The 13,660-nt window shown below is 35.4% G+C and overlaps 1 protein-coding gene across 1 annotated transcript in view; it reads right to left on the bottom strand.

The window, feature by feature from the left end:
- The window catches only part of DOK6 (docking protein 6), a 242,258-nt gene that overhangs the window by 89,072 nt on the left and 139,526 nt on the right, over positions 1 to 13,660 (bottom strand). Inside the window, exon 4 of the mRNA XM_032681379.1 lies at positions 9,091 to 9,210. Within this exon, the coding sequence (XP_032537270.1) occupies positions 9,091 to 9,210 (120 nt within the window). The remainder of the gene's footprint in view (positions 1 to 9,090; positions 9,211 to 13,660) is intronic.

Genomic DNA, 13,660 nt, shown 5'->3' with positions numbered 1-13,660 from the left:
CTCTTTTATCTTCACATTAACGTCCATGACCCTTTACAAATCAAAATTCACAATAACATGAACTCTGACAGAGACTCCTCACTCAAAAACAGAACTATATGTATCTTGACAAAATATATATGCACAACCTTATATTACCTCTTAGAAAAACTGTCCTTGAAATTGCAAATGAAGGTTTACTTATTGAAGCTTGTTAATAATTACATTCCTTGCATTGTTTCTATTTATTTGCCAAAGACATTATTATTTGTCAAATTAACAATTTTAATCATCTGTTGCTTTCTTGAAAAATCTGATTCAACACAACATATTAGTATGGTCATGACATCAATCACTATCAGCTGCACTTCCCTTGCAAAGTGCACTTACTGTGGTAGGAGTCAAGGGCATTAATAATTTTCTGAAGTGCCTAAATTGCATGTGATAAAATAAGCAACGCAAAAAAAAAAATCTTCAAAAAAGGAAAAAAAAAAGAAACCCCCCAATATTATATAAAAGACGATTAACTCATATGGAAGGAAGTAAACCACATTATTAGCAAGAGAATTTTAAATAAAAATGCAATTTTCTCTTTCTGTAAATTGCTTTTACAAAGAGTGAAAAGCTCTGTCAAATTTCCGGTGCTACAGTTGGAAGTGCTGGCCTATATTTTAACTCTAAATGAACTGCAATATTGAGGCTTAATAGCATAATATGGGAGAGTGCAGCTGATTCACAACTTTTATGTCACAGTTTCCTTTCATCTTTGAAAAGGGTAGAAATGCAAAATGTCAATGTTACTGCCTAAAGGTTGTTGACAAAAAAGCAAGAATAATATAAAGTATGAGCATGAGCAATGCTCATTCAACAAATGATACTGAGAAAATGCTCTTTAAAGGGGCAACTTGTAGGAAAATTGTCTCCAATTACTCAAAAAAGAAATTAGAGTTTGGTGTAGGACACTTTTCATCCACTATTTGAACTGAATTTTCTCACAGCGTCCTCATAAAGATTAGGAAGGAATTGAAATTAAAGTGAGAGAAATTTACTGCAATAGTCAAAATTAGATGCAGCTTCCCCTTGTGTTTGACATTCAATATCACAGACATTATGTCTCCATTTTTTAGACATTTGATATATATAGCTGTCTGACAAAAGAATTAAAATATTGCAAGTAAATATCTTAGAAGTATATGAGTGTGCGTGGGTGTGAATAAAGTAGCAAAAGTTTGGTTAAGGAAGTAGTGAAAGCCGGGAACTGCTGGGTGAGCAGTAAAAATTGCTGCCCTGCATAGCTATAAGTAAACTTGTCATCCCCAATGTTGTTCTGTTTCAGTCAATTTAATTTTGTCCTATTAATGACTCCCCAGTTGATCCATTCAGTCACAACCTCTTCTCCCCGGCCCTAGTTCTCATTAGTCATACTAATGGGTGTGTCAGCCCTAAAAGTTTCATTTTATGATTAAGGTCCCAAATGTGAAAGTCCAAACATTGTGTAAAAGTCTTCTGACACACAGATCAAATAGATTAGCAGAAGCTGCTGAGGTCACTGAAAAGAATTTCTCCCAACCCTCAGAGGAGTTCATGGGGCAGAGTTCTAATGTAATGCCTACTAAAGTAAATAGAAAGACTCACACATGGGAATATGGGCTGATGACCACATTGGGAAGGGAATAGTAAAGAAAACATAACGTATACTTGCACTGGAATTATATATATCTCTACATATATGTCCTTTCAATATTCATATTATTGCTACTTCCCTGCTCTATTTGAAAGAAAGATGCAGGTGACTGACATGTAAGCTGTTTCTCTCTTACATTACATGAAAAAACCCGATGTATCTATGGGGGAATGGGGCTACTATGTGAGAATGAAAATCTTTCCCTTTCCCTATTTTCGCTGACAGAATGTCTCTGACAGCAGATAAAATTAAAAGGTACAATTATTTTCTGAAGTAAACATTAAACTGTTGTGTTGAAGGCACAGAACATTTCAGCTTGGTTTAGATGTTACCAGGATACTCATGAAATGCTCAACTGTGAAGTATTTCAGGATATTATTGCATGAAGGGTAGTCAGGACATATGGTATCCTCAAACTGTCAGGGGACATTTGCTGACTTTGCATGGGAGGTCAGTGTCTAAGGTGAGATATCATGGATTAAAGGAAGTATGTCTGATTAAAGTGAACATCAGCTGCAGGGCAAAATGTAGCACCCTTGGAACGTAATCAAATTGGCAAGAAAACCAAGGGTACAAATATATGTGCTGGAGATGATTTGGGATGGATATATTTGCTTTTGGAACAAAAACTATACTTTTGAGTAGTGGGCAAATGAGGACAGGGAAAAGTGTAGATATTATTAAATGATTTTATTAATTAACATGCAGAGTCCAATTTGTCCATTTCAGAAAATATTTGAACAGGTATCTATTAGCTAATGGTAAGATAGTCAATTCAATTTTTAGTGGTATGTTTTGCCCTTAAATTTATCCAGGCAAGTACAAATATTCATAGGCCAGATTTGGGAATCCCAGTTGAATTCTGACACCAGATCTTCTGAATGACATTCCATAGCTCATTTAGCTTTTCTGTGGTTCAGACACCATCTGCATATGAGTGGGATGAGATAATAAGAGTTCAGTGGATAACAAGACTAAGCAAATAAAAGTTAGTGAGGGACCCAGAAAGGAGGGAGATGGAAGAAACCAAGCAAGTAGATGTAATATTGTTGGACAAGGTAAGACTGAGACTGAGCAGGTGCAATTCTTCAGCATTCAACACCCCTATCCTCCTACCTCGAAAACTGGTGAGAACAAAGTTAAGGGACTGGGGGAGCCAGGATGAGAAAAAAATGCTGATATATTGCAACACTTATTATTCCACTCAATGTAACTGCTCTTTCCCATCTCCTTGAATGAGCAGAGCAATGCTTCATCATACACTTTGTGTATGAAAAGGTGTTTAGCATTTGGGCTTTGGCAAGAATACAACATTTAATAATGTTTTCCAGGGCATAGGAGCGTTAGAGTCTTTATTAAAATGAGCATATTGACTGAGATGGAGACTTGGCAGCAACTCCAAAATGCTCTCAGCCTTCCTGCTGTACTGGGGAAGAAAAATCATCGAAAACCAGTGATCCTGGTTCTGCCATTTTATCACTGGATTCCTCTGCCTAAATCATTCCAGTTGGAAAACCGACCAGATGACATTGCAATCTTGTAATCCAGATGCTTGGTTTCATTTCAGTTTTAATGATGGGTAAAAAATTACTTATGGAAGGAGACAGTCTGGTTCGTGGGGCCTATATAAATAAGAAGAGGCTTCAAAAGCAAATACTCGGTTTACACATGAAATAAACTCCTCCACCTATGACACTTCCACCTGTGGCTAATTTTCAGGTGGAAAGAGAACTTTAAGTCTTGAAGGCACAACATTTTGTGTTCATTCATATGTCAGATTTACTGGAATGTTTCTCTTCTGCTGTACACGGTGAGGAACTAGGACTTCAGAAATAATTTTTTTCCTTTGATTATAAATATTCTGCTTTGTTTCCACTAAAAATGTATGAAAATGTTTATAAGCATCTCGATAAAAGTATAAAGGTTACCATAGATAAATATTTTGAATTTTTTCAGTGATAAGCAGCAAGGTAGAGAAGAATCTGAAGTCTTACTGGATTAATCAGCCATTTAAACTGTAAACACCTTTTCTGAATAAAGCTCTCTGTGTTTCACTTATTTGAAAAATGAACAAACAAATCCAATGTATGAAAATGGATTAAGGATAACAGAAGACGAATCAAAATCATTCAAAGTGCTTTTATGTATTAAATTACAGAGATTCTACAGACCCTAGAAAATGCCCTAAAACAAGTCAGCTCTGTGAATGTAATTATGAAGTCTCTATGCTTTGGCTGTATTTTGTAATCTTAATATGTAGCACAAAGAAATAACTCATAATCCTCTTCTGAGGATTCGAGGATGTTGTTCACTATGAAAAGCTACATTTTTGCTAACAAGAATTAAGGAGCTTCTTGCAATTAAAATCCAGGAAGCAAGACTGGTACTCCTGTGGAATGTTTTTAAATAAAAAAAAGGAAGGTGAAACCAAAGTTATGAAAGAGGAAAAACCTTACAAAGGAAATAATTTGATGGAATAATAATTTAAATATTAGACAGGGAGGAAAAGCAGAAAAACAATTATCTTTTAAACTCTTCCAGACTTTTAAAATCAAAATTAGCTTTATAATGCAGTAAAACTAAAAAAAAAAAATCAAAACCCCCAAAACATGTAATAGAAAAGCATCATATTGATATCACAGACATGATAAGTAACAATAAACTAGCTGTAGCAGCAAAAGATGGATCTGGCCCTGTCTTCAGTTTAAAAATTTGCATTTTACCATTTGCCCATTTTCTTCAGGTTTTAAATCACGTTTACAAGTACAGTTTAATAGAACATGATTTAGCACAAGTATTCAGCTTTGTTAGTGCTATTATTTAGTATTCAAAATAGACAGGAATAGAGTCTTCACAAAACAGAAGCACCTGCTCCTAAAGAGTGAATTTATCAATAGTCTACACTTAATACTTTTTTTAACCAATATTGTCTTGAATATTCTGGTTTCTTTTTCACAGTAAATATAGTCTGTCATTGTACACTGTCCATTTGGATGCCTTCTTAGAAATTGCTTCCTTTTATAGAGAATGAAAACAATGAAAGCAGTGAGCATGGACAAATTCTAGATATGATGTCACCTGGGAAGATAAAAATTTTAAAAAACCCAAACATTTGTTTTTGTCATTACATTTTGGAGTATATTGGAAATGCTTCCAAATTCACTGAGAGCTGAAAAGGAAGCTTCCAATTCCCCTAAACAAAGTCAGTACTCTACATTCACAATTTCTTTGCTTAGCAGCAGCTTGAGAAACCTAAGGATTATGAAATGTGTATGTAGGTATCACAGGATATTGCTTAGAAGTCAACAGTGTTATAAGATCCAACTCAGTCCAGATTTTCTTTCCTGGAGTTATAACTCTGTGCTATTATTTGTCTTATCATTTCATATACAGCTTCACTGCCATTATACTGAAATATCTGAATAGGATCGGGAGGTGAGGCCTTTACTAATTTTGCTATCATATTGTATTTTAATTCTTTAGCAAATAATCCAAATGGACATACATAACCACTAAGAAACTGTGTTTGGTGTGAAAAGAAGTTTAAACAGAAACAAGGTTGCTGCTTTAGGACTGAGGAACACAAACTAGTCTCTTAGATTTGCAGGAGAGATGGTTGGACAGCAACAGAAATTTCATTTCACATCTCACTTTTATTGGAAGCTGCTTATCATTCCAAACTAAGCAGCCATTAGTTGTGAGCCTTAAATTTAAAAAGAAAACCACCTCAGGGTAATTTTCTGCATCAGAGTTTACACAGCAAGACTTATGGTAATACTTCTTGAAAGTAATAACGGAGGTAAAATCCAGCAAGAAGCTTTTTGTTACTGATGTGCTTTGCACAAGAATAGCTTAGATGTCTTGTCTCTACTTCCTACAAGATACAGTAGCTAGAGCTCTCTGCTGTAAGCAGTGCTGCTCTACAGTTTGCCTCTTTTTGTTGTCAACACTGCAGAATTGCTTGGTGCTGGAGGGTCAAGCAACAGTGCAACTAAAGTAAAACAGATCTCACTGGCACTTACTGAACAACCCAGAACTATAAAAAATATGTTTTTTTGCAAATCATATTGTTGCATTCCTATCACAGAGAATCAGGTGTCTTCCCTTCTGAAATCTAAAGTTCATCTCAGGAGAACCACAAGAGTGAGAGCGGGACAATAAACAGGCTCAGATGTAATAAAAAGAGGTATTAAACAAATGATAGAAAACATATATTTTCCTTGCCAAGTATTTTCTGAAATGTGATTCCTTGAGTATAAAAAATATAAGCAGGATGTAGCAGTTTTAATGGTCCCAGGGCATATACAATAACAATTAAGAAAATTATTTCTAATGTTGCAAACTGAGGGTAGCGCCCTCAGTGGTCACATACAAAAACTAAACCACAAACTTACAGAACAGAAAGTTGTTGTCTGTTTTTTTCAAGAGAGAGCCAATTTACCCGATCCATTCAATGAATACCTTTACACCATGCAAATGTCCTTTAAGGACATGAATGGGCAAGTAGTTGAACAGATGAACATTGCATATTAAAATACTATTGCCTGGAAAACGCAAAGCAGCTCATGAAAATCCCACCTTATTAGGCTAGTTCTTCTATGACCAAGGAAGTATCTTTATTAAATTTTAAACATTTCAGAAACTCTTTAGGGTAAAGTAACCATTTAAAAAAACTCAGTGGAATGAGATACAGTTAATGGTTAATACATCTGTTGTTGTGGGATTAATGGTATTAACACTTGTATCACGGAGATATCAACAATATAACACCATTATTCAATTTCTCTTAGCTTTTAAAAGTGTAAAAAAATAAATTTATCTAAAATTGAAAAACCATTGACATTATAATGTTTATTACAAACTGTGGTCTTGCTCAGATATCAAGAGACATCTTTTGTTCAGTGACTTGAAAGAAAGCCCTTGTATGGTTCAGGCAACAGAACTTTCATGAAACTAGATGCTGAGGCTTTGAGGTTGTATTACAGGTTTTACAAACTGTATTCTCACATCTCTGTTTCAAATAAACATTAATAAATTGACTAACTCAAGAAGAATTCTCTGAAGTTGACATACTTGCAATATATTTCAAAATAATGACATTCAAAGGTACTATACCAGTGTACAGTTTTTATTTAACACACACACAAAAAAATTATTCAGAGAGTGACACAACTGCCACTTTCACAATGAGCAAAATTTTAGATGCTTCATACACATAGCCACTTTTCATGAATTTCCAATTCGAAAATTAACTTTAGCCTTTCAGTTTCAGGTCAACAAAAAAGTAAACTTTTAAAATGTTTTTAGGTATCTTTTGAACAACAATGTTTGATAACATGTGCGTAAGAGCTATAATATGGGGAAAATGTTTCAGAAAATAAACTAAAAATTTGAATTTTTTATAGCCCACCAGATGATTCCACCCTACAACTACTCACCTTTTCAATACCACTGTCATATGGGGAATGATACCACCAGGTTTGCAGAATAAGATAACAAGTATAAACTGAAGACATGGTTCCACTCAACCAATTTTACTAAAGGAATCTGCTACAGAAATTTGATTGCAACTGCAGGTTCTTACAGCCAGATAAATCAACAAAATGGCAGATTTCATACCAATAGTAAGAATCTCTGTACTTTTCCCTCCTTCCAAGTTGATTAAAAGACAAAACAGAATTTGCTTTGCTTCTGAACAAGACAACTTTGAATATTAAGCATGCTTATTAAAATGCAAAGTTGTGCATCAAGGGGATGAGGGAAGGATGCGGATAGGTGTCAGAATTATTTGTCTGAGATACTGTAACTAATGATTTAGTAGAGCATGATTGTCAAATATTGGATTTTATGTATTCAGTCACTTGTTTTAAAAGAATACAGCTAATGATACCCTCCATGCATTATTATTCATGTGATTTGTACAACAAATACATGCTTTGCCTCTTTGTTTCCTTTCATTTATTTACTTAGAACAATAAAGATGCTAATTATGTTCATATATGCTGGTTGGTAGCACTGCAATTAATTTCTAGACTAAGGCAATTGAATCAAGACTAGTTCATACAACAGACCTAATCTATGTTGCCTGGAGGTCACGTGTGTGTAACTGGATCTCTTTCAAGAACATGATAAAATGTAATATTTTCCATCTATGTCCAAAAGCTGCTGGATGGTACATGAATGTACTGCATGAAGAGTTTGAGGAATTTCATGATATTTTTCTGCTCACATCACAGGCTTTTGGCTCGATTTATTTCCTATCACATTTCTGAAGGAGCTCCCCCTGCTCACATAAGTTCTCTCTTCAATAGTACACATTGAGTTTTATACCTATAGCCTATGAACATACAGCAGATGGGATGCTTTGAGTGGTGTCTGATCATTATCACTTTCCTACAACATTAGTAGCTCTCCCTTTGTTAAGTAGTTTCAGACTACAAATTGAATTCTGTGTCTCATAGCAGGCAAATAATTTTACAAATATTTGAACTTCTTATATATAACTTATATATTTCAACGTATCTGTTTTTTGACCAAAATTCCTTAAAGATTTCTGTATATTTTGTGCTATATGCTATTAGGTTCAGAGAAATTAATACAATATAATCAATATAATGTCATTCATTCTATAATTTAATTCTGTAATTTTGTTTATAATGATAGTTGGCTTGATGTTTTATGACCATTGAGGCAGTGTGTGTTATTACTTTGTTGAAAGCTATTGCATCTTATAAAAGCATCAAGACAGTAATAATCATTGAGAGCTGTAATTTAGGGAGGAATAAATGAGCACATTTGTGTTGCCCTCGTATTCATTAATAGGAATTAAATGACAGGATAATCACAGATTTTCTTTTGTTATTGCATATTCCACCCACTAGCATTCTTCCTGTGCATGTGTCTAATCCAAATAGCCCTTAGATGAAGATTTAAAACTCAGGTTTAGTGCTGACTAGCATCTGTCATTGCCCTTTTCACCCATATTTGATAACATTTAGATGATCCTGTCTTCAATATTCAAGACAGGTGTGAATTTAAAGCAAATATGTGTTTTGCAGTCCAAATTGGTGTTAATATGTTCATCATTGTCTTTAAAAGGCTGCAGAACAAGAGCTGCTGTTTTAGTCCTCTGCACAGAGGCCATAATTTCCAGAACCAGAAGGGTCATGGTCATTATTTCCCATGACAGGAAAATGAGATCACTATGAAGACATGAATTCATTCTACATATGCTATTTGGCATGAAATTTATTTATCCTTATTTGTAGAAATAAACAGGATTAAGCTTCAAAAACACATCCAAATGTTTAGTTACTAATGATGTGCTTCTAGATAATAGCAAAAGTCCCCACGACAACAAACAAAAGCAAAGATAACATGGGACATCACCTAAGAACTGATCTAGGAGCAAATACAAAGTTACTTACCATTTTGTTCTCTCTGAACTCCAGCAGCAAGCAAATCTGGTTCCCCAAGACTTATATCATTGAGCCTGGCTCCTAGACACTCCATGCAAAGATGTTTGCACCACTCCTCTGCCTCTAGTTCTGGGCAAACAGAAAAAAAAGTTGTTCATGTTGACATTTTACCAAAAAAAGTATAAAGTTAAAAGTATAAAGCGTATCCTACTGATACGTTTTATGACAGTATGCTTGTGTTGAAACATGAGTCACTAGTGTAAAGTTCCACATGAATTTCTTTGCCTTGATTTATGAAGTTTTAAAAAGGGTTTACACTATTAGGACTGTATCTTCCATTCTCAAAGTTGAGGATAGGAGGTCAAGTTGACAAAGAAGAGGAATAATGAATTTTCAAGGCTGTATATTTCTACTAGGCTTTTTTGAAAGAAAAAATGCATTTTAGAAAAACTTTAGATATTATACCTGAAATATTCTTTACTGCTTTTTAGGTGAGTTTGAACTATTAAAGCACTTTCTATTTCTAAAGGTGCTAGAGTATTTTTCTGGGAGCAAAGAAAAAGTAATAAAATGATCTTCAAATGCTAAACTTCCATCTCTGCTGTAGTGAATGTCTGTGTCTGCCAAGTTAGTCTGAATAATTAATTTCTTCAGCTCTGTTCAACTTCTTTTGGTCTCAGAGCAATTTCGGCATTAGTTGAAATATTTATATGAAGATTCAAAACCTCCCAGTCCTTTCTGAGTCCTCCATTGCATCCCATTGATGTACCTCTGAGAGGTCTGTATCTGCCAGTCTGCCAAGATGTAAAGACTCCAAGGAGTAACTCCTACACACGCCACAACAGCCCCTCCGTTCACCTCCAGCTTCATCCTTCCACTTCCCAAACTTAATATCATGAAATCTCTGGCATTGGTCAAACAAGCAACGTCTCAAGTTGGTGTTAATACAGTGTGAAATCACAGCTAAGAAAAATCATGCAACTACCCTGACTGTCTTTTATTACAAGATAGGCTTCTCCTGTCTTGTAATAAAAGACAGGAAACTTTCAGGAAAGCAGGCTTGGCACCAGGCAAGAATCCTCAGCATCCATGGTCCCAGTCAATCTATATCCAATCATCTTTAGGAGTGAGTGACTCCAGAAGTTAGAAATGTCTGTATTAAACTGCCACAGTCTTTTAACTCCTATTTTCGGGGACATCTGGAAAATACTTTTGTGACAATCTCTCCAACATAGTACTGAAATTTGGAGAGAGAAAAATATTGCATGCAAGCCCCAAAGCGTTTAGTGATGATGACTCATTGTAATTAGTGAAAATTTATATCCAAGAAAAAACTGTTCTATGTCTAATTGGTACAGTCATCAAATTATTGCCTGGTTAGGCATAGATCTCACATGACAGAAACATTTGCTAGACAAGAAAGGGAGACTGGCATGCAATTCCAGGTCTCCAAGAACCTTTGGATACCCTCCTTTGTTCAGGGTCTTGAATAATCCACGAACAGATTGTTCCTGATTTATTCTGGCTATCAGCTGCCTGACTTCCCAGTCAGATGGATTAAATAATAGAGACTATCTGGGGATTTTTCATAGCCAAATGGGGTTGTTGTCACAAGAATTTGGGGGGACTTCTTCAGAGTGTTGTGGGAGAAGTGGTTTCTCTTAACCTTTCCTGCTTTTTTCGTCTTTGTCTCAGGACAAGAGTTGGTCTTCTCATAACATTCTCAGCTTCTTGTAGCAAGAGACAGAACATTCTGTCAGTAACATCCAGATGACATTTAACTTTGAATGTGAGAAGAAAATATTGAGGTAACAGCATACTGTTTTATCAACACTTCTACAGATACAGCCTCCTTAATGGAAGTAGCAAATAGGTATATCTCTGGGTAGCAATAAAAATTTATGGCTTTTAAAATGAGCAAGATGAATTTGTTTAAAAACATTCTGTTCATGCATGAAGAAATATCCCTTCTGTTTTCCCTTCCTCTCCTTCAGCCTTCACTAGATATTCATGAGGTCTGTTGAACCAAAGCCATGCCTTACCAACCACACTCTCCCATGGAGAGGGTGTCATGCCAGGGAGATGACAGAACTGGACCCCAAGACATGCTGCCATATTCTAGCAGCGTGTGGAAGGGGTGTGGGGGCAGTGTACCTGTACACAGGTAAGTCAAGCTGCTTCTGGGAGAGTTTCCACTGTGTTGCCTAACATCTGCTTCCAGTTACAGATAAACACAGGGCAATCAACGCAGAAAGGTGATAGCACAAAGGAGACAGTGCAAACCTAGGCAAATACTCCCATGCTTCCTTCCCTTCTTTTCTGCCTAAGCTGTATCACAGAACATTATACATGCTGAAAGAATGCATGGCTTTACATAAAGCTTGCATTTTTTCCTGAAGTGTGGTCAGGACATAACATTTTATGTATTTTACAAAATGCACATTTTATTACTTTTTTTCACTGTGCCTGAACCCAGACTGAAAGGGCATGTACTGAAAATGTAGAATGAGATGATGGTAAACAAACACTAAACTAACCTTTCAAATATTACAAATATCTAAGGAGAAAGGGAAGCATTGGTATTTCCATAAATCCAGCCTAATATCAATGTATATTCAGACCAGGACTCATACAAAGGCAAAAAGTTCTATTTATATATATTCTCACATCACATTTCCAGTAGATATTTTCAGAAACAAACAAACAAATGCATTGTTCTAGGAAGCTGCTTCTCGTGTGTGTCTTTGTTTCATCTCCTCAATCTGTCTGCCTCTCTCTTTTTCAGCAACATCTAGATCTTGAAAGTTTGGACCCAGAAACTGCCTTTCAGAGTATTTGACTCTGGCAGTTTAATTTAAGCTGCTGCTGCTTTGCTGCCAAACATCAATGATTACGCCCAGATTAGATCATTCTCCAACTGCCATACAGAAGAAACTTATCTTAGTATGAGCATTATAAGACCATGGCTATATTTTGCAAAGCGTAGGCTATAACATGCATTATACTGCTGTATAACTCAAAATTTCTGTCTTACAAAAATGATCAACTTAATGCTACAGAAAATATAGTTTCAATGCAGAACTGAAATATCTTCCCACAGAACTGTGAGGATTTGTGTCTGCTGTCAGAAGAATCAACATTATCTACAAATGTGTCTAGAAGGTCAAGGGTGTGAAGGTAGTGTGTGAGTTTTGCCTAGTGCAACCTGATAGCTATTGCTTACTTGCAGGGAACTACCTTCAACCTTTTTCTTTACAGACATGTAGAATATTCTTTAGAAGCAGATGAATTACCTTTCAAAGCCAAAGCCTTGTTTTTCCTTTCATCATATCCATCTTTAAAGCAATTCACTGTTCTTTTGTAAAAGATCTATAGAATGCTTTGTGTTTCTGGATAACAAATTAAATATTACCCATTGTTTAAAAAAAATATTTATTATATGGTACATAAATGCATCGTTCATGGCAGCAATCTTTAAGAATGACAGGTACTATGTCACAAAACAGAGATATCACAGTTACTTCTTTATTTTGATTATATGCATATATCAAAACAGATGAAATATTACAATGGGAGAAAGTCATAAAAAACTGTCAGGAAAATTTTTCTCTTTAATGCATGTAGATTAGATTTATTGGTGGTAATGCTGAGTTTTTAGTCATAACTGGTACTTGTCATTGAAAAATTTAGTTTCCTTTTAAGATAACTGAATTCCTGGGCCGAATGATAAATTGTAAAGTAAGTTCTCACAGCTATAAATAAAATCAAAATACTCGAATTTTTATCTTTACTGTTATTCTATTATAAAATGCTGCCATACAAATGTCATGAGGTGAGATAAAGTGCAAAGAGACGGGAGACCTTAATTAGGCACTGTCTATTGCATAAGAAACATTACTAAGAACTGTAAACTTCTTACTCATCTTGTTATTGGCAATATTTTCCCACAGTTAACCTGAGCTTCTAGGTCACACCTGAGGTTATATGTAATTTCTGCTTCAGTTCTCAGGTGATTAAACTGGCGTTGTACCTAGTCTGATCACTGTATTGCAAATAGGTGATACCACAGGATGATAAGTGGAATTGTTGATACAATAACAATGATGAAATAATATTGGCCAATGAAATATAGAAATATAAAATTTTCACAGTGAAAGTGTTCTTCTTCTACTTACTGTTTAAAACAGTTCATTATGCACAACATACTCTACAGGGAGGAGCAGAGATACAGATATATGAACACATTTAAATTTACCATCCTTAGAAATGCTCTAGATCTCTTTCTATCCGGCCTCTAGATCTCCAAGGCTAGAGGTGGGATGGTTTTCAGACTCCTAACTTAAGAAGCATTTTGTATGTGGACTTAATCAAATACCTTCTGAGTCCCGATAGCTTCATGTTCTTTCATATTTAACCTCTTGTGTTCACATGGCAGAATCCTACAGGAGCCTTCCATCTCCCACCACAAGTTGCCAGAAGAGTCAAATGCCTCTAGGCTGAGATAAAGCCCCAAAGAATTGACCCCTACTGAACCCCTGTTCAATTCAGCTTCTGTCTCCTTGAGTAAGGTCATTTCCTG

This window comes from Chiroxiphia lanceolata, chromosome 1, assembly GCF_009829145.1.
Source record: "Chiroxiphia lanceolata isolate bChiLan1 chromosome 1, bChiLan1.pri, whole genome shotgun sequence".
Lineage (NCBI taxonomy): Eukaryota > Metazoa > Chordata > Aves > Passeriformes > Pipridae > Chiroxiphia > Chiroxiphia lanceolata.
This window is presented reverse-complemented; position numbering and strand designations above follow the sequence as displayed.